This window comes from Dermochelys coriacea, chromosome 2 (genome assembly GCF_009764565.3).
Source record: "Dermochelys coriacea isolate rDerCor1 chromosome 2, rDerCor1.pri.v4, whole genome shotgun sequence".
NCBI lineage: Eukaryota > Metazoa > Chordata > Testudines > Dermochelyidae > Dermochelys > Dermochelys coriacea.
In genome coordinates this window covers 222,394,309-222,415,558 of record NC_050069.1, presented here as the reverse complement: position 1 = coordinate 222,415,558, position 21,250 = coordinate 222,394,309, and the positions used below count along the sequence as shown (strand labels likewise).

The 21,250-nt window shown below is 44.0% G+C and overlaps 1 protein-coding gene across 6 annotated transcripts in view; it reads right to left on the bottom strand.

Moving 5' to 3' along the window:
* SLC25A13 (solute carrier family 25 member 13) overlaps positions 1–21,250 on the bottom strand; it is a 139,572-nt gene that overhangs the window by 57,208 nt on the left and 61,114 nt on the right. For 5 of the 6 annotated variants that reach the window (XM_038391675.2, XM_038391674.2, XM_043509260.1 and 2 more), the window contains one exon: positions 13,524–13,663. In XM_038391675.2, the coding sequence (XP_038247603.1) occupies positions 13,524–13,663 (140 nt within the window). Of the gene's footprint in view, positions 1–13,523; positions 13,664–13,929; positions 13,983–21,250 lie in introns of those variants that run through there. The other variant, XM_043509263.1, reaches the window with a different exon arrangement.

The following is a 21,250-nucleotide window of genomic DNA, read 5'->3' as shown; positions in this document are numbered from 1 at the left end:
GTATGCTCAGTAGCCACTAGCATTAGTCTGGGAGAAGTGATGGGATATCAAAAATATAAAATAAAATAAAATAAAAAATAAAATAAAATAAGCAAAATGGTACCACTAAACACCAACTGTAAATAAACTTAATTTGCAAAATAAATTTTGCTTTTTAATCAAGCTGAGAAGTGTTTCACATCTTTCAGCCTAAGACTGCTTAGAAAACATGGGTGAAAAGCAGCTATATAAGAAAAACAAACTTAATTGCTTCTCAATGCAAAATACTTACCCACTGAACCCTCCCTAGATTAAAGTTTCTGTAATCTCTACACATACCTTAAAAAACAAGTTTATCCCTTGATGATAGGAGCCTGAATTTCAACAAGCTACAATAACTGTTTATGCAAAATCAATTTGCACAGTCGCAGGCACCCTGGAACCAGAGTTTTAATGAAAAGATTTCCCACCTAGAATTTCACCTTAGCTTTCCCGTACAGCTCATTAAAAACATAATTCATTTTCCAGTTATGTGGAGACCTATTTTCAGGTTTGGCTGATATTTCCAATTGACTTGCATTCATTAGCTGCAACACAATCCTTTCCACTGCAGCTGATTGTGAGGTCTCATTTACAGGTATTATTATCTCATCAACTAGCATGCCAGGACTGATCAAAATCTTAGCTAATGTTTAAATGTGTTTGACAGACCTATACATTAGCCAACACAAAAGCTGATCAATCAATCGATTTTAAACTCTGGGGATGGGTTTGAGATGGTTGTTCTTGAAACAGATCATAGTATTTAAGCCTTGTCCAAGTCATGAGGGACTGCATCTCACAGGGAAGTTCTTTATTTGTTTAGAGCAGTGAAACTCAGACTGAAGCTTGTGAGCCACAAGTGGCTCTTTAATGTGTTTCCTGTGGCTTTGCAGCACATGATATTAAAACTCGGTGTGATTTAATTATTAACCAATCAGGATGTTTTTACTTTGTTATTAACCAACTGTAGAATACTTGGTCAATCATTTTGCTGTGAGACTTATATCAATAAAATAGTAAATGAAACAATGAATTCACACTACTGTGGCTCTTTCTGATTGTGAATGGGCTCCTGAACCACTTAGGTCTGAGCATCACTTGTTTACAACAAGAATAGATCTCAATTCCTCTTGCATTTAGAATAAAGCTTGTTGATTAAACGTTCATCTAGCTTTCTTGTGTCAGAAATGAGGATTAATTAAACTGCACTAACAGAATATAAATATGGAAAAAAATGTGTGTTTCAGAGGAATGGGAGTGGATAGATGGCAAGAAACATGAACTACTTTTAATTTTAGATTATTTCACTAAAAACCAGCAAGCAGTGCTTTATTTACAAAACAGTAGCTGCAGTACATTAAGGAACCCATCTGGTCCAAGTTAAGGATAATATAAAAAGTATTTACACATCAGGAATGCCAAGAGGTAACTTGGCATCCACTGTGGTATCCTGCTGCCTAAGGTCCAAGGTCTAGACATTAGACCAAGGAGACTGACTCACATACAGAGAGAAGGTCAGGAGGAAAAGCTGAGCACCAAAGGTTAGGAAATTCAAAGCAAAATTTCTACACATGTGAAGAGTAACTCAAATCTGTGCCAAGAATAGTTTCTGCCAGAGCTTCAGCATTTACAACGTAAGGACACAGTGCTGTAAGGCAAAGGATAGTAATGACATATCTACATGAACTGGGGAACTAGATATACCAATTTACTAAAATTGCTGCAGTGTCACAATTATGCTGAAATTGAGCAGGCTGTTTCAGTAAAATCCCAGGACTTCTGGTCACCTCGAGCCTCCACAAATATGATGGCAACTTAACCAACTACCTCACCTTCACCCCAGATGCCTCTCAGCTGTCCAGTGCACAGCCAAAGTGAAATCTTTGCCCTGCTGCACATCAGAACTGCTGCTGCTGTCACAAAGAGCAAGATCATTGGGCTGGCCACAACCCAGGTGCAAGGAGAAGGGGAAAAGACAAAACGCATCTTTATAGGTCAGCAAAGTGCTAAACTGGAGGTGGAAAGAAAGGAAAATGAGCAGACAACAGGGTAAGAAAAACAGAGAAAAATATCCAGGAGGAGGATAGAATATTTGCATGAGAAGAGCAAACAATGTAGGACATGAGGCTGAGGTCCACAGGGATATTTTTTTAAAGGGGTGGAGCTCAAACAGGTAAATAAAAATAAACCATAACACAGGAATAGAGTGAGAGAAAATGGCAGATTTGGAGATGCGGTCTGGAGTTTAAGGTGTGGGCACCTTCTCTATACTGTGATTAAGATGAAATACAATTAAGTATTAAACACCCATTAAAAGTTTGTTTTTTGAACTGCAGGGGAGAGATGGGAATGGTCTTAGCTAAAGAGCATCAGTAACAAGCCATGCAATGGAAACATATAAGGTTCTAATTTACTGTGAAAAAATGGTTACTTACCTTTTCGTAACTGTTGTTCTTCGAGATGTGTTGCTCACATCCATTCCATTTTAGGTGTGTGCATGCCCACGACAATCAGAGTTGTCAGAGATTTCTGCCTTAGTGGTATCAGTAGGGCCAGTTGTGGTGCCCTCTGGAGTGGCGTGCTCATGAGGCAATATATCAGGAGCCGCCGGCCCTACATCCTCTCATTCCTTCTTGCCAGCACCTCCGACACAGGGGCAGGAGGGCAGGTAATGGAATGGACATGAGCAACATATCTCAAAGAACAACAGTTACAAAAAGGTAAGTAACTGTTTTTTCTTCAAGTGCCTGCTCATTTAGATTCCATTTTAGGTGATTCACAAGCAGTATCTACAGAGGTGGGTTAGGAGTTCACAACTTAACGGCTTGCAGTACTGTCCTACCGAAGCCAGCATCGTCCCGGGCCTGCTGGGTAATCGCATACTGGGATGTAAAGGTATGGACAGACGACCAGACGGCCGCTCTACAGAAGTCTTAGATAGGCACTTTGGCCAGAAAGGCTGCCGAAGAGGCCTGTGCCCTGGTACAGTGAACGGTCACCATCGCCAGGAGCAGCACCTTTACTTGATCATAGCAGAAGTGAATGTAGGCAGCGATCCAAGAAGAAATTCTTTGAGCGGATACCGGGTGACTTTTCATCCTGTCAACCACAGCGATGAATAATTGCCTCAACTTACGGAATGGCGAGGTCCTGTCGATGTAGGAGGTCAGAGCCCTCTTGAAATCCAGGGAATGTAGCCTGTGCTCCTCCTCTGACTTATATGGCTTCAGAAAGAAGACCAGTAAATAAATGACCTAGCTCAAACGAAACCGAGAGACTACCTTGGAAGGAAAGCCGGGTGAGGTCTTAGCTGGACCTTGTCCTTGTAGAACATAAGAATGGCCATACTGGGTCAGATCAAAGGTCTATCTAGCCCAGTATCATGTGTTCCGAGAGTGGTCAATGGCAGGTGCCCCAGAGGGAACGAACAGCACAGGTAATCATCAAGTGATCCATCCCCTGTCACCCATTCCCAGCTTCTGCTGAATAGAAGGAGATTCTAAGGTGAGCACCTGAATCTTGGATACCTGACAGGCTGACATCACTGCCACCAGGAATGAGACCTTCCAGGAGAGGAATTTAGTCTGCAGAAGAGAAGAATGAGGGGGGATTTGATAGCTGCTTTCAACTACCTGAAAGGGGGTTTCAAAGAGGATGGCTCTAGACTGTTCTCAATGGTAGCAGATGACAGAACGAGGAGTAATGGTCTCAAGTTGCAATGGGGGAGGTTTAGATTGGATATTAGGAAAAACTTTTTCACTAAGAGGGTGGTGAAACACTGGAATGCGTTACCTAGGGAGGTGGTAGAATCTCCTTCCTTAGAGGTTTTTAAGGTCAGGCTTGACAAAGCCCTGGCTGGGATGATTTAACTGGGACTTGGTCCTGCTTTGAGCAGGGGGTTGGACTAGATGACCTTCTGGGGTCCCTTCCAACCCTGATATTCTATGATTCTATGATTCTATGAAAAGCAGAGAGCATGAAGCCAGAGGCTCGAAGGGGGGACCCATGAGCCACAACAGTACCAGATTCAAGTCCCACGGAGGGACGGGATTCCTGATGTGCGGGTAGAGGTGCTCCAGGCCCTTAAGGAATCTGGCCACGATATTCTGAGTGAAAACCAACCTGCCCTCGAACGGTGGGATGGAAAGCCGAGCTGGCCGCTAGATGGACCTTGATCAACGAGAGAGACAAGCCCTGGAGCTTGAGATGTAGGGGGTAATCTAGAATGAGCTGCAATGAAGCCCGCTCGGGATGGACACCCTTATCTGTAATCCAGCAACGGAACTGTTTCCATTTGGCTAGTTAGGTTGCTCTGGTAGAGGACTTCCTACTTCCCTGACTCGCTGAACCTCGGCCATGTACTGCTGCTCCTGTGCGTTTAGCCATGCAGCAGCCAAGCCATCAGATGTAGTGCTGCCAGGTTTGGGTGCAGAAGACTGCCGTGGCTCTGGGACAATAGGTCCGACCTGAGCGTGAGCTGGAACGGGGTTGCCATTGAGAGGTCCAGCAAAGTATTGAACCAGTGTTGGTGTGGCCAAGCCAGAGCTATGAGGATGACCTTCGCCTTGTCCTGTTTGATCTTGATGAGGACCCTGGGCAGCAATGGCACTGGAGGGAAGGCGTACATTAGAGCCCCCGACCACAGAAGCAGAAAGGCATCCAACAGGGATCCTCTGTCCATGCCTCAAATCGAGCAAAAAATGTGACATTTTCTGTTCTGCCTGGACGCGAACAGATCCACCTGGGGAGTTCCCCACCTGTGGAAGATGGAATTGAGCACCTCCGGATGAAGAGACCATTTGTGGAGAGACAAGAATATTCTGCTGAGGCGATCTGCCAAAGCGTTCTTGCTTCCTGGAAGGTGAGTGGCTATAAGATGGATGTTGTCCTGCAGACAGAAGTCCCGGAGCCAGAGGGCTTCCTGGCAGATGGCAGACAACCTGGCTCCACCCTGCCTGTTGATATAGAAGACTGTAGCCATGTTGTGCGTCAGGACCTGAACCACCATGCCTTGTATATGAGGTTGAAAGGATTGGCAAGCTAGGCGAACTGCCCTGAGTTCCCTGACAATGATATGCAGGGAACAATCGTGACTGGACCAATGACCTTGAGTACTAAGATTGCCCAAGTGGGCTCCTCATCCCAGATCTGAAGCGTCGGAGACAAGGGTCACTGACAAGGCCAGGATCACGAAGGGAACTCCTTCCAGCACCGATGTGGGATCCTGCCATCAGATGAGAGACAACAGTATGCTGTCGGGAATCCTGACCCACTTGGTACATGGTGTGTCAGTTGGGGACACAGACCAATGCCAGCCATGCCTGTAAGGGAGTGAGGCAGAGTCGTGCGTGCCAGACCACGTACGTGCATGCCGCCATGTGACCCAACAGTCTCAGGCACGTGTGGATGGTGATGAGCGGGTGGACTCGCAGGCCTGAGATAAGGTCCCCCGTTGCTTGGAACCAAGTCTCAGGGAAGAAGGCTCTGGCCTGAATGGAGTCGAGAATCACCCAGATAAATTCTATGCATTGCACTCGAGTTAGGGTTGACTTTTTCTCGTTTATTATCAGCCCCAGGTCATGGTGGTGGAACAGACCAGATCGAGATGCCTTCGCACCTAATCTTATTAGCATCAAGGTACAGGTAAATTTGGACTCCCTGATGTCGTAGGTAAGCGGCCACTGACGCTATATACTTTGTGAACACCCTCGAGGCCAACCAGAGACCAAAGGGCATCACCATGAACTGGTAGTGGCGCTGACCCAACATGAAAGGGAGGAAGCGCTGGTGCCCCAGGAAGATGGAAATATGCATCCTTTAAATTGAGGGTGGCATACCAATATCTTGGAACCAGGGAGGGAATGATGGAGGCCAGGGAGACCATGCGAAGCTTCAACTTCTTGAGAAATTTGTTGAGGCGACGCAGGTCTAGGATAGGTCTGAGGCCCCCTTTTGCATTCAGAATTAGGAAACAGCAGGAGTAGAATCCTCTTCCTTCCATGTTCCCAGGAACCTCTTCCACTGCCCCCAGGCATAGGTTTTCAAGCTCCTGAACGAGGAGGTTCTCGTAAGGAGGGTCCCTGAAGAGGGATGGGAAAGGGAGTTGGGAGGGTATAGCCCAAAGAAACCATATTGACCATTCAGTGGTCCTATGTGATACGGGACCAGGCCAACCAAAGAGGGAGGAGGCAGCTGAGAAAGAAGAGGGATGGATCCGGTGAACTGGCTGGGCTGTCGTCCTCGGACATACCCTCAAAACGGCTGCTTCTAGCCTCCCTGATTTCTAGGAGGGTCAGACTGTGCTGCTGGGCAGGAAGACGACGAATAGCACCTCTTAGGCCCCTTCTTGTCCTTACTCCTGCAGAGCCCAACCTGGGAGCCCCCCAGGATCTGGACTGCAGCTGAGGAGGAGGGGGCAAAGGATGGAACAGCTTCCTGGACTGCTGAAAGGAATGCAGGCCCAAGGAGCGGAGGATGGCTCAGAAATCCTTAAGCCCATGGAGCCTCGAGTCAGTTAGCTTGCAAAAGAGATCTGTACCCTCAAAGGGGAGATCCTGGATTGTGGCCTGAATCTCCAGGGACTGCCCAAAGGCATGCAATCATGAGCTGTGCCTCATGGCCACCGTTGATGCAATGAGTCCGTAGCATCCTAGACCATCTGGAGGACTCCTCTGGCCACCGCTGTGCCTTTGCTCACTAAAACAGTGAACTCTTGGGCACGATCCTGTGAACTTATTAAGGGAGTCCCACAGATTGAAATTATAACGTCTCAGCTGGGCCTGGTGATTAGACACCCTGAACTGTAAGCTGGCTGTTGAGTAAACTTTCATGCCAAACAAGTCCAGTCTTTTGGTGTCCCGCTAACCTGGCCCTATCTGTCCCTCTCATTTACTGTGGATATGATCAGTGACGCTGCAGGGAGATGAGTGTACAAATACTCAAAGCCCTTTGCAGGGACATAATATTTCTTTTTCACCTTCTTGGAAGTCAGCAGAATAGAGGAGGGGGATCGCCACAATGACTTGGCTATCTTGAGGATCCCTGGAAGGACGGGCAATGTGACCCGTGCTGGGGTGGTGGCTGAGATGACATTGAAGATGTTGTTAGCCTCCTCAGCGACCTCAATCTGCAGGCCAAGGTTTTCAGCCATCCACTTAAGGATGGCCTGCTGCTCCTTAAAGTCGTCCGGGGGATATCTGGGGTGGGATGGCCTGGCTACCGCCTCCTCCGTGGACATCTATAATGATTGCACCACCTGCGGGAAGGTGTTGTCCTCCTCCTTCTCAAGGGAGGACTCCCTTGGTGTTAGGGTGAGATGTGCCACCTCAGTCTCCATCCCGATACCGTGTTCTGATGGTGGTGCCATGGGCCACCTTGTCCGATAAGGCCAGGGAGGGCTGGGAGTATTGGATCGTCATCACTGGCCCCCTAATGGGTTCCAGTACTGTCACGGGGGGGGAGGGGGAAGAGGGCACTGTCCCTGCTGCATTGGAACCGTGGCCAGTGCTGCCCCAGTCTCCCACGTTGGTGGAGAGAGTCTCTCCTTCTTGGCAGCAGGCTGAAGACACCTTGACCACTGCCCCTCTAGCGACCATGGCAAGGCCATTGAGGCCTGGGTCTGTTTGCTGATTCTGGTGGGCGATCACCAGGATGATGGTGAGTAGCGCTTCCTGCCTGAGGAACAGTACCAGGGTGAACAAGATTGGTGCTGAGATCCTTAGCGACCCCCTCCAGGACAGCAACTTACGTCAAGGAGACCGCCTGTGAGAAAGTGACCAGCGCCTGAGTGACCTGTGGTTGGATATTTGCCAGTACTGGAGGTATAGCACCACGAATCTGGAGTCCCACTCCTGGTAGGTGGGGATCTCGTCAGGGACCTAGGCCTTCTTACCGGAGAGCTGGGGTTGGTGCTGGAGTCCAAGGTCAGGGTGATGGAGACCTGCGCCTATGGTCCAGCAACCAGGAGCGTTCCACCAATCTATACTGCACGCTGGTGGGCTTGCCCTTCAGTGCCGGGGCGGAGGCACTTCGGTCACATGCCGTGGCACCTGCTTTGCTTGTTAGCATCCAGGACTGCTTCAGGCACTGAAGACCCCACAATAGCCTGGGAGTGCCTGCCGCTGCCCAGGGTGGGTCCCTGGCTGGGCTGGGAGGTGTGACTTCAGAGGTACCCCATGAAGCCCTGAAGCAGGCGCATGGTCTGACACAGGTCCTTTGCCTGTGGCCCCTGTGTCCTTCGGTGCCAAGGGACTCTGCTTCTTCTGACACTTTCTTGGCACCGGCAAGAGGGAGTGGTGTTGGGCCAAGTCCGGCGCTAGAGGTACACTGCGCACCAAAGCCAACGTAGTCGGTGTCGGTTCCGTGGTGGAAGACTTCGACCCGGTGTGAAGAGCGGCCTCCATCAGGAGGGCCCGCAAGCAGGTATCCTGCTCCTTCTGGGTCCAAGGGCACACGTTTTTGCAGGTGCGACACCTGTCCTTTCTGTGGCTTTCTCCCAGACATTTGAGACAACTGTCGTGGGGATCACTGATCAGCATCGGCCTGCTGCACGCCGAACACAACTTGAAGCCAGGAGAGTGGGGCATGTCCCGCTTGGGGCAAAATCCAAACCAGATCTCTACTAACTAATTTAACACTAGAACTAACTACTATGAACTATATACAACAAGTAGAATGAAGTCTATGAAGAAACCGCTACTGCTCTTGCGGTGCAAGACAAGGCAGTAAATAGTAAATATGGCAGGCGACCAGCTTGGCTTAATGGTGAAATCTTAGCGGATCTTAAACATAAAAAAGAAGCTTACAAGAAGTGGAAGGTTGGACATATGACCAGGGAAGAGTATAAAAATATTGCTCGGGCATGTAGGAAAGATATCAGGAGGGCCAAATCGCACCTGGAGCTGCAGCTAGCAAGAGATGTCAAGAGTAACAAGAAGGGTTTCTTCAGGTATGTTGGCAACAAGAAGAAAGCCAAGGAAAGTGTGGGCCCCTTACTGAATGAGGGAGGCAAGCTAGTGACAGAGGATGTGGAAAAAGCTAATGTACTCAATGCTTTTTTTGCCTCTGTTTTCACTAACAAGGTCAGCTCCCAGACTGCTGTGCTGGGCATCACAAAATGGGGAAGAGATGGCCAGCCCTCTGTAGAGATAGAGGTGGTTAGGGACTATTTAGAAAAGCTGGACGTGCACAAGTCCATGGGGCCGGACGAATTGCATCCGAGAGTGCTGAGGGAATTGGCGGCTGTGATTGCAGAGCCCTTGGCCATTATCTTTGAAAACTCGTGGCGAACGGGGGAAGTCCCGGATGACTGGAAAAAGGCTAATGTAGTGCCCATCTTTAAAAAAGGGAAGAAGGAGGATCCTGGGAACTACAGGCCGGTCAGCCTCACCTCAGTCCCTGGAAAAATCATGGAGCAGGTCCTCAAAGAATCAATCCTGAAGCACTTAGAGGAGAGGAAAGTGATCAGGAACAGTCAGCATGGATTCACCAAGGGAAGGTCATGCCTGACTAATCTAATCGCCTTTTATGATGAGATTACTGGTTCTGTGGATGAAGGGAAAGCAGTGGATGTATTGTTTCTTGACTTTAGCAAAGCTTTTGACACGGTCTCCCACAGCATTCTTGTCAGCAAGTTAAGGAAGTATGGGCTGGATGAATGCACTATAAGGTGGGTAGAAAGCTGGCTAGATTGTCGGGCTCAACGGGTAGTGATCAATGGCTCCATGTCTAGTTGGCAGCCGGTGTCAAGTGGAGTGCCCCAGGGGTCGGTCCTGGGGCCCGTTTTGTTCAATATCTTCATAAATGATCTGGAGGATGGTGTGGATTGCACTCTCAGCAAATTTGCGGATGATACTAAACTGGGAGGAGTGGTAGATACGCTGGAGGGGAGGGATAGGATACAGAAGGACCTAGACAAATTGGAAGATTGGGCCAAAAGAAATCTAATGAGGTTCAATAAGGATAAGTGCAGGGTCCTGCACTTAGGATGGAAGAATCCAATGCACCGCTACAGACTAGGGACCGAATGGCTCGGCAGCAGTTCTGCGGAAAAGGACCTAGGGGTGACAGTGGATGAGAAGCTGGATATGAGTCAGCAGTGTGCCCTTGTTGCCAAGAAGGCCAATGGCATTTTGGGATGTATAAGTAGGGGCATAGCGAGCAGATCGAGGGACGTGATCGTTCCCCTCTATTCGACACTGGTGAGGCCTCATCTGGAGTACTGTGTCCAGTTTTGGGCCCCACACTACAAGAAGGATGTGGATAAATTGGAAAGAGTACAGCGAAGGGCAACAAAAATGATTAGGGGTCTAGAGCACATGACTTACGAGGAGAGGCTGAGGGAGCTGGGATTGTTTAGTCTGCAGAAGAGAAGAATGAGGGGGGATTTGATAGCTGCTTTCAACTACCTGAAAGGGGGTTTCAAAGAGGATGGCTCTAGACTGTTCTCAATGGTAGCAGATGACAGAACGAGGAGTAATGGTCTCAAGTTGCAATGGGGGAGGTTTAGGTTGGATATTAGGAAAAACTTTTTCACTAAGAGGGTGGTGAAACACTGGAATGCGTTACCTAGGGAGGTGGTAGAATCTCCTTCCTTAGAGGTTTTTAAGGTCAGGCTTGACAAAGCCCTGGCTAGGATGATTTAACTGGGACTTGGTCCTGCTTTGAGCAGGGGGTTGGACTAGATGACCTTCTGGGGTCCCTTCCAACCCTAATATTCTATGATTCTATGATTCTATGATTCTAGTCCAACCAGTTGTCACGGGTGATAAGAAGGAACTGAGAGGGCAAAGGGTTGTGGCACGTGATATACCACCACATGAGCGTGCCACTACAGCTGGCCCTACGGATTCCACTAAGGCAGAAATCTCCGACAACTGTGCACGTGGGCAAGCACACACCTAAAATGGAATCGACATGAGCAAGCACTCGAAGAAGAATCTAATATTTTTCCTTTTTTAATCTATCTATATAAGTAAATTTTAGAGTTTTCAAAAGGTGCCCTTTTCCAGTGCTGTCAAAACAACTACTCTACCCATACAGAGGTCCATCGTAAAGACTGGTCACGCAAGCTTTTCAGCCCCATCACAAAGCAGTGCTTGGACCCTGCAGTAGAAGGAACCCCCTCGCCCTCTTCATCAGAGTAGCAAGGCACCATTTACTTTCCATGCCCATTCAGTCCATGACATCTATCAAGTGCCAATGTGACTGTCAGTCATTATAGAGACAAGATGGGTGAGAAAATATCTTTTATTGGACCACTTATGTTGGTCCAACTTCAGAAGTTTGTCCAATAAAAGATATTACCTCACACACCTTATCTCTCCAATATCCTGGGACCAACACTGCTACACCTACACTGCATATAACATCAATAATTAAGATATTTTTGTAATGTAGACACCTGCTCCCTAGGAACCGGGAGCCTTTTCACACAGGCTATCAAAGCTTTCCAATTCAAAAGGCACTTGATCACTATAGAATCACAATAGATTTGTACTGATGACCCACAGGTGAGACTCCATACCCAATTACCAATCTAGGCACCTTCTTCTAGAATTTGAGTTTTTCTTCACACCTCCAAATAAGCAGCTAAACTAAGCAGAATTATCAGATACAGAACCAAGATGTTACAGTCTACCAAAGTCAGCATACGTGTCCAGCCTAGGTATTTAGCAATAATAGTCATTATTAAAACCAAGAGAATATGATTGCATTTATGATCTCCTACATCCTCTTCAGGCAAAGAGTTAATTAGGCTCTGTTTCACAAAGTCAATTTGAAACATTTGTCTCAATAGCATTATCTTAATTATTCCTCATCAAAATACCACCTCCTACTGTGAAATAACTTCCCTGCATAAACAGAAAAATAAAAAAATACAACCTTGTGGTCTTGAAGTAGGTTCCTATTTTAAAGCTATTGTGTAAAATCTTTACTGGCACTCAGTATGTTCAAGATGGATTCAAACAAGGCACCCATGCATCTATTTTACTTACAGCAAGAATAATCATTTTTTCAGAATCATTTACTGATTTTTCATTTGTATGATATTTTGCTTTGTGTAGCAATATACCCAAAAGCATAGATATGAAAGGATTCCCTCCAGAGGAGATATCTTTTATTTGTTCTCTACACAGCTCAGGCAAAAATAAATAGAATTTTCTATCTGTTGCACCATTTGGTTATTAAATGGTATCAAACTAACAGTGTGTGTAAGACGTCTGCAGCAGAAAGAACACCATTACTGTATTTTATCACTAAAATCACACAAATTTGGTAAAACACAGAATTTTGATAATCAAATGAAGCATTCCTTAATATCAGTTTTGGCAAGCGAGTTCAAAATGCACAGTAGTTGGTACAAACATCTATTATTATTTAACACATTGGATTCTCCTAGTGAAAGATATCCTACAATTTTTAAATGTTTTGATGTCTGGGTATTCCCCCCTCATGTCTCAAAGATTAGCTTGAAACAGTGGGCCAGATCCATTAAAAAAATACTCATGCCACATTCAAATGCCAAAAAAGTAACAACTACCTAGATTCAACTATTTTACCATAAGCAGATTATATTGCCAATGCACAAAATTCTAAAATCCAGCCTTCCAACAGTAAGAAGAGCCTAAATACAGCATTGTTGGCTATGTTGCCAATATGGTGTTCGCTAAATTTACTATTTGTGATTCTTGCATATTTCTTACTATTCATTGTGACAGACATGGCAATTACCTCCAATATCTTTGGGAGATCTTACTGTATTAAGTTTATGTATCATTGTGGGCCAGGGACTGTATGCAATTCTGGGGGAGGGTGACCAAGGAACTAAGAACAGTGAGGGACTGATTAGGCAAATTCACTCAGGTTATAACACCTCCAGAGAAATAATACCACCACCTTGAGGATCACATCTACTAGTTCAAACTGGATTCTTCAGAGACTAACAGACAAAGAAAGGACTTTTGGATAAATAGCTTGAATTTAAACTGACTCAAGGCCTTCTTTCTGATCCATCAAACCAGCAGGACATTCTGTCCAACCAAGGGACATCAATCCAGGACTTTTGCCTACTGGACAGCCATAAGACTGATGGATGACCTCTGGTAAGCGTTTGTGTGTAGTAACTTTTTTTTTTTAAGTATATTTTTTCTGGAATACTTTCACTTTAAGAATAAATATGATTCCCTATAAAGGGCTATGTGGTATCTTATAATTGCTAGTAATTACGTTGTTATAAGCCTTTGAAGAGAAAGCAAAATGCAGACACTGACCTGTTTAGGCAGTCTGGCATGCTGGCAGTATCACTGTGTATTATGGGTATTATGCAGCCTGAAAAAATCCCCATCAGAAGCGGGAGAAATGTGTGTCTCTACCCAAGAGAGGCGACGGCTGAGGAGCCAGGAGCCTAGAGTGGGTGCCCTCAAGGGACTACAGAGAAGGAATACAGATGCAATTGTCCTGAACTGTGAAACTCATGACAAACTTTATTGCATTATACCCACCAATAAGAACTGAGTAAACTCCGCATATGTTAGGCGTCTTTTTCGATCTTTTCCAAAATGCAGCTGCACAAACTCTGAATTCCAGTTAAATGGAATGTGCTGATGAATTGTGGTCTGGCCAAAAACTTGTTTAACATCCTCTAGAAAAAGAGAAAAAAAGATTTGATTAAAAAAATAAGGAGTCACACACAGAAAAGTAGTACTGATTTTTTCTGACTAATAGGAAAACATTATTTACACAGGCGATTACCCTATAAAATGCATTAACAAGCTTGGATTTTATTAACTAAATCATAAGACTAGAAAAAACTATCCATTCTCACAAAGAAAACTCAGTTTTCAAGAACAACTCTTCACAAAACAAGATCCCAAAGAATCTTTTTTAATTATAAAGTTACATACTGACCAAATCTGTTTAAAAGAGAACCACGTAGACACTTCATTGTTTCGAAGTGGTCTCTGTCAAGGAAAGATTAAGATTAACTGAAATTCTATGCAGAAGATGACAAAACTTAACCTGTTTTCAATTTAGGATTTTAAAGCTGTTAAGAACAATGAATTTTTGGATCAGTCTACACTTCACACTTCATAAAAGTAGTATTATTCAAAGTCGTCTACGTTCAAAGAAACGTAGCTACAAAAATATCAATATTTCAAGATCCATTTTAGTAGTCTGCTAGTCCTATACACCAGAAAATGTATGTATAAAAACAAACCTTAACTTTTTAAATCTCTGGTTTCCTATTAAAAACAAATTTTAATCTGACCACTAAATACTTGCTTAGGACCTGATCCTGCAAACTCAGACTACCAGGTGCATTCCTTACCACTATGAAAATCAGTTTATTAGAAATCCTACACAGTTGAAGGAATTTTTTAGACAGTGTAAGGTATCATTAATTGATTTAGGGGCATAGGAATGATGAATACCAATTGGAATATTACAACATAAGGGCAGTAGATTGCTTGAATCTAATTATATCTAATATATCTTCTAGCCAATGAGCACAAGAATAGGTATGAAAAGTTATACATCTTTTAGATGTAATGATGTGACAAACTCCTTGGACTTCATTGTGACCCTAAGGGATCAAAAGATTCCATCTTGAATTTATAGTCCTAGAAGAATTTGTCATCACTTGAGGTCTAGGACATGACAGATTACCCATGATCTTTGATACTAAAGTAGAGAAAACAGAATCCTCTACCTCAGTCCTCCTGAGGAACCAAGTGGATGGCCTTGATTTCCAGCAGATAATTTACAGTGTCTGCTATTGAGTCCTTTTCCAAGAGGAAGAAGGGGGAAAAGGAGAAGTTGCACTGAGGAGTTGGAGAAAGATAAGAAAACTAATGTGAATGATTTTTCTTTAAAATTATTATGGAAAGACCTCTTGGTCTGAAGTGGCTTTCTACTTTGTTCCCTAACACAGAGACTGCTTAGACACACTCAAGCCCAATGAATTCCTGATACCAACTGATCTAAAAACCACGTATTTTCTCATAACAATTCTAGATTCCTATCAGAATTACCTTCAATTTGCACTCAGAAAGGTCCATTCCCAGTGCTCCCTCCTTCCCCTTGATCTTACCTGGCTCTGGGGACATTAACAAAGACCTTAGTAGTGGCAGAAGCAGCAATCCATAAAAAAATAATCATAATAATTATCTCTCTCTCTTACATAGCACTTTTCATCCATTACACTGCCAAGTCCAGGTGATACCCTACTGGAGAACTATCTTGGTGAGGGGGCTGTCAGCCATTTGACAGGCAATACCCAAGTGTCTCTCCCATCTGGGATTTGTGATTAGCTTGGAAAAGAGCTCTCCTCTCTGACTACCTCTCAATGTCTCTCCCACCTGGAAGCAGAGCTGATTTTTCAGTTTGCTGGCAGTTTCAAAAAAACTGAAAACAAATATTGGCTCAGGTTGAACCAAATTTGACATTTGAAAATTCAGAAAAAAAGTCCATTTCGGGTAAAATAAAATGTTTAATCAAATCCAAAACATTGTTTCCCAGGTATTTTTAAAAGGATGGAGTCACAAAATGGCTAGAGGAAAAGATGATAGCAGTAGATTAGGAGGCAGTGGTGTCAACTCCTTATAAGCTCCTTATAAGTTCAGTGGTTAGGACACTCACCTGTCATGTAGGAGACCCAGGTCCAATTTCCCCCCTCCGCCTGGTGTAGAGTAGGGACTTGAACTTGGGTCTACCACATTGGAGGAGAATGCCCTAATCACTTGGCTATGGGATACTCTGGTGTGGGTTTCTCTCAGTGTCTCCTGCTGAAGCTGTTCCACTGTGTATAAACAGTCATTTGGGCAGAGAGAAGGGGAGAGGGAGAGAGAGAATGACTCTGTAGCCAGGTGGTCAAGGAACTCACCTGAGCGGTGGGAGATCCAAATTCATGTCCTTGCTCCAATAAATATTTAAAATGCATTTACTATTTAAAAAAACAAAAACAAAAACAAAAAAAAAACCCTGTCCAAATCTACCTGGGAGCTTTCACCACAGCAGAGAAGAAGATTTGTCTGAATCAAGGCTACATATCAAAGATATTTTCCAAGGCAACAGCTCTTCAGATACTCTAACCATCTAGAGTCACATTTTTAAAGGCATTTAGGTGTGTAGTGGAATCTTCAAAAGCATCTACACACCTAAAACTCATTGCAATCAACGAGTTTAAGGCATCTATAGGCTTTTGAAAATCATAATAGGCACTTTATTACCTTTAAAAATCTGAGCCTTGAAATCCTCCATCATCTGGGACTGTTGACAGTGGTACTAAAACTGGTTCTGTTCGAGAGAGACTCACTCCACTGTAGACTATTACTTCTTCCCTCAATGGGATTATTAGTTTCATCTTTTATCAGACCTAATTTGTGAAGATCTGGAAGTCTGGGTGGTGGAAGGAGAACTAAAAAATTCCCCACAGGATGGACTGATTTAAATCAAAGCAATTTAAAATCACCAATTTTAATCATGATTTAATCAACAAGCAGGAAACCTTAATTTAAAACATCAATTTGAATGGTGTTTTGCATTTTTAGCGATTTTCCTAATGAAAGGTTGGTTCTCATTGGCAGATAACAATTAAAACATGTTGAATTACAACTAAATATAGTCTTTACACTAAATTTGGTGCTTCTTTTTGTTACCACGAGGATATGCTGTATTGATAGCATTTATTTAAACAATTGTATAGCTTAATTTACATTTATTCATTCTAAACTTTTACACATTTTATTATGTTAGAAAATGGTGAATATGAATGTCTTATTTACTAGATGATAATATTTTACTTGTAATTTGTGTGAAGCTCCATTTGGATGGAAACTTAAATTCTATTAAAAATACCATAAAACAGACTTTTTTAAAAATAAAACTTCCTTAAAGGTGTTGGATACATAAGAAAAAAACCTCATGATAAACTTTATCAAAACATGTTTTTACATTTAAAACCAAAAGATTTATTAAACAAAAGTAGTAGTATCTGTAGTTAGCAGATCTTATTCTCTCACACCTAGTTTTTAATTCATAGACTGGAAGAGGAAAAGAAGCTTTCCTGATTTTTCAACTTCCAATTGGTTTTTTAACCTTGAATGAAGTAGTCATTGAACTAAACTATCAGCATAAACTGAAATTAAAAGAGAAGAGGCTGCAGAAGAGGCTACTACAGTCAAAAACTGATTTAGCACTTCAACGAACTCTGCTTCCAGATAGGGTGACCAGATATCCCAATTTTATAGGAACAGTCCCAATATTTGGGGCTGTGTCTTAAACACCTATTCATCCCCAACCCCCGTCCCAATTTTTCACACTTGCCATCTAGTCACTCTAAGTTCCAGGTGCTTAGACAATGACAAGTTCAGCTGTTTGATTTTCTTTAAAACGTGGCAGCAAAAAATGTACTGCTTAACTTATTTTTATTTAATTGAAATGATTTACAAAGATTATGGTATGTTTAGGCCTTAACATAGGTTGTCAATTTGAAATTTAATTTTAAATAGGGTTATTAAAAAAAAAAGCCTGTATTGAATTTAATTTTTTTTAAAAATCAATTTCTTTTTTAAATAAAGAAAATCAAATTTTGTCCACCCTGTTTTCCCATCATCTGACCCTAGTTAACCTGGCGTTATCCCAGAAGTCATTGAGAACTAAACATCCAGAGGCCACTTTCAATGCCTAAAAAATAGAGCAAAGAAAATTTTTCTCAATAAATTTGGGACAAAGGTCTCACCCTGCACAACACTGTTCACCTCTTTCTCAGAGCCCATCCCCCTCCCACCGCACCCCACAGCAGCCTTGTATTTTGGGTTGTCAGCTAGCACATCCAAGCACAAAATTCCACTCTCGAGGCAATCAGAGGGAAATTGGATGGTTTCACAAGGAGGTCTCACCCCTTTTCCAAGTGTATTGTATTAGAGCCATATCCCACTGAAACAGAAGTTGCCCCCTGCAGCCCCTCTCTGGAGATTTTAGAGAGTTTTTGTTGCTGTATTTTGAGCCTAGACTACTTGTTTTCAAAACAGCCCCAATCTCTTCAGTCAGGCAAGCTGACGAACCAGGTGCCTCCTCCTGTTAAGAACCACTTCTGATCTTCCAAAAGGATATGGATATTCTCAAACCAGTCCTGTGGTTTACTCCGAAGTCAGTCTCCCTTTTGTAGCAATTAGGAAAAACCTTGGTAATATCCTATTTTCTTACCCACCTCTCCTCCCTCCAGGATGAGACTAGCATTGTTTGCATGTCATGAGAGCCATGAATGTCTGTTTACAAAGAACGTATCCAGTCAAACTCTCAGGCCATGTCTTCACTATGAAAAAGGTGTGTTCCTAAGTGCTGCAACTAATATAAGGTAAGATCTCGCGATGACAAGCCAGTTTGTAACTTTCACACCTGTTAGCAGGTTGTGGTAAAGACTATGGGCTGCCTAGTGTTTACTTTAATAGCTTACATAAATGTTTGCCGATAACTGCCTTGCCTTCATTAGGATTTTACCTCATGTGTTAGCTAACTAAAAGTAAGAATACACCTTTTTTTCCCCAATGAAGATGCATCCTCAGACTCCTTTGTGGCAAACAGAACAACCTCAACTCAAGAAAATGACAAAAAGAAGGGTAAGAAAGAATGGTTATTTCAAGTCTGAAAGTATGCTTCTTAACGATTTGTATTGCACCCTAACATTAAGGTGCTGGGCAAATTACAAATGCCTAGATAACCTACAGCAAAGAAACTGAAATGCTTTTTCAAAAGTATTGGGAAGAAAACAATATCAAAATTAAGATATATTTACCCTAATATTTTTGTCCTATTACTTTCTTGCATTCACAGGTCTACGTATGTATATACCTGTACCACCCCAGGAATTCAGATAAATACAAATATTCCTTCAAACAGCCAAAATAGCTGAAGGAGAAGAGGTAAATATGATTTCTTACTACAGTTTAGTAGATTTGAGGTGCTGCCCCTAGCAAACTTCAATATTTGTTTAGCTGTTTAATATAATAGGCAGAGAGCTTCAACACTTAAGAGCATTTCAAAAAGATGATGTAAACTGACGTCTGTGTTTTTGAAACACGCACCGAGTGCTCTTCTGACAATGTGCATGTTGGATTATATGGTGCAGGTAGCTGCCTGGAAGATTGCCTACTGTGCTTTTATTGACTACTTGGTGGTATGAGACATGGTATCCCCCCCACTTTGCCCAAGACTTTTTACACATACCCTATCCTTCCTTCTCATCACTATTCATGGCTCACAAATGCCTATAAATGTTCAGTGGCCTGGATGTTACATTTTTCCTTTTTCCCCTCACTACATGCATCATTCACTCATGTAGAACAACTTCACTGATTCGCGTCATTTGTAGTCTTACTGTCTGATTCAGATACTAAAACCGTTCATGCTCCATGAACAAATTTACAATGGTTTGGCCTGTGATTTAACTGTCAAAAGGTACCAGAACATTTACTAGAATTCACTCCAAGCTGTTCCTCAGTTCAAACTTAATTCTTCCCTTGTCTTGTAAATCCAGCATTACAACAGAAGGTGGTCACTTTTAAAATTTAATTTTACTTCAAACCTTAGGGCAGCATTCTGCAAACTAAACCGAAGCAGATGATACAAAGCAGACAAAATACAAATAAAGGTGAATTAAAAGAGCACATTTATGCCCTCTTGGTAACTTTAGAAAAGTCTTTTAACACATTTTTCTCAACTTTTAAAAAGACTTTGTCAGGTCAAATTTCACCCTAAAACTGGATTTTATATAAATATTTTTTTTACAAAAAAAAAAAAATTGAAAATTCCAGCAGAAGCTCCTGCCTCCCAGACCCCGGGAGGGGGCAATTTTGGGGGCCCCGCAGTCCCAGAGCAGCCCGGGGATTAGCGGGGGGGCCAGGAGCAGCCCGTTCCACTTCCCTTGCCCCGGCACCAGCCATGTCGCTCGGGGGAGGGGGCTTGGGGGAAGGGATCCCCCCCGCACTCACCGGCAGTGGCGGAAGCAGAGCAGCTCGGCCCCAGCCTGCTCCACTCAGCCAGCTCCCAGCCATGGCGCTCTGCTTCCCGTTGCAGGCGAGTGAGGGACCTTTCCCCAACTCCCTCCCCCCCCCGCTCACGACACAGCTGAGGCGGGGCAAGGAAAGCGGAGCGGGCTGGGGCCGTGTCACTCCACTTCCCGCCACTGGTGAGTATGGGGGGCGTCCTTTCCCCAACCTCCCCGCACTCACTGGAGGCGGGAAGCAGAGTACCGTGGCTGGGAGGTGGTAGAGTGGAGCAGGCTGGGGCCGCGTTGCTCCGTTTCCTGCCGCTGCCGGTAAGAGCCTGTCGGGGGCGAGGGGTGTGGATGGGGTCGAAGCAGTCCGGGAACAGGGAGCAGGAGGGTTGAGTAGGGGTGGGGTCCTGAGGGTGATTAGGGAAGGGGGTGTCTGAAGGGGGCGGTCAGAAAACAAGGAAGGGGGGGACAAAGCAAGTTCGATATAACACGGTCTCACCTATAATGCAGTGAGATTTTTTTGTCTCCCGAAGTCTGCATTATATCATGGTAGAGGTGTATCAGTTTTCTGTGCGAGTTCATTCGAGAGCGTAGAGACTGTCTGGTTTCACTCACATAGTTGCTATTGTGGCATTCAGTGCACTGGATGAGGTACCACCACGTGTTGTGATAGGTATGTATAGGACTCATGGATCTTGAAATGTGCCTTGTGGGGGATATTGATCATCATAGCACTGGAAATAGGTCTGAAGGTTTTGCATCTGGCAGGGTCTGGTGCCAGTTTGAGTTGGTGGATCCTGGTTTGTGGGGAGCTTGCTTCTGTTGATGGGGACCTCATCCTGAAAGAAATTCTTTCCCAAATTCACTCTTCTGGCCTTCAAATAATCCTGCAAGCTCATCGGGCTCCCCACAACCAGAACACATCTTCCCCCACTAAGGCTGGAAGCAGCAGTACAGTGCACCAGTGCTAGGCAGTGCCTTATATCCCTTTACTTTCTTGAGTCAGTCTACAAGATGGATCACAATCTATCCCACAATTTGGGATCCAGAACTCAAGCTAACTTCCTTCCTTCTTACACATCACCAATAAGATATTGCAGACCAAAAATCTATTTTCAGTTACACATATCCAACCCCCATTGTCTTCAAATTACGTTTTCCTCTGTTGAGCCTGTTAAAACTGCAGCTTGCACAGTAGTAACTGAGAGCATACAACTGAAGACAATAGGGGGC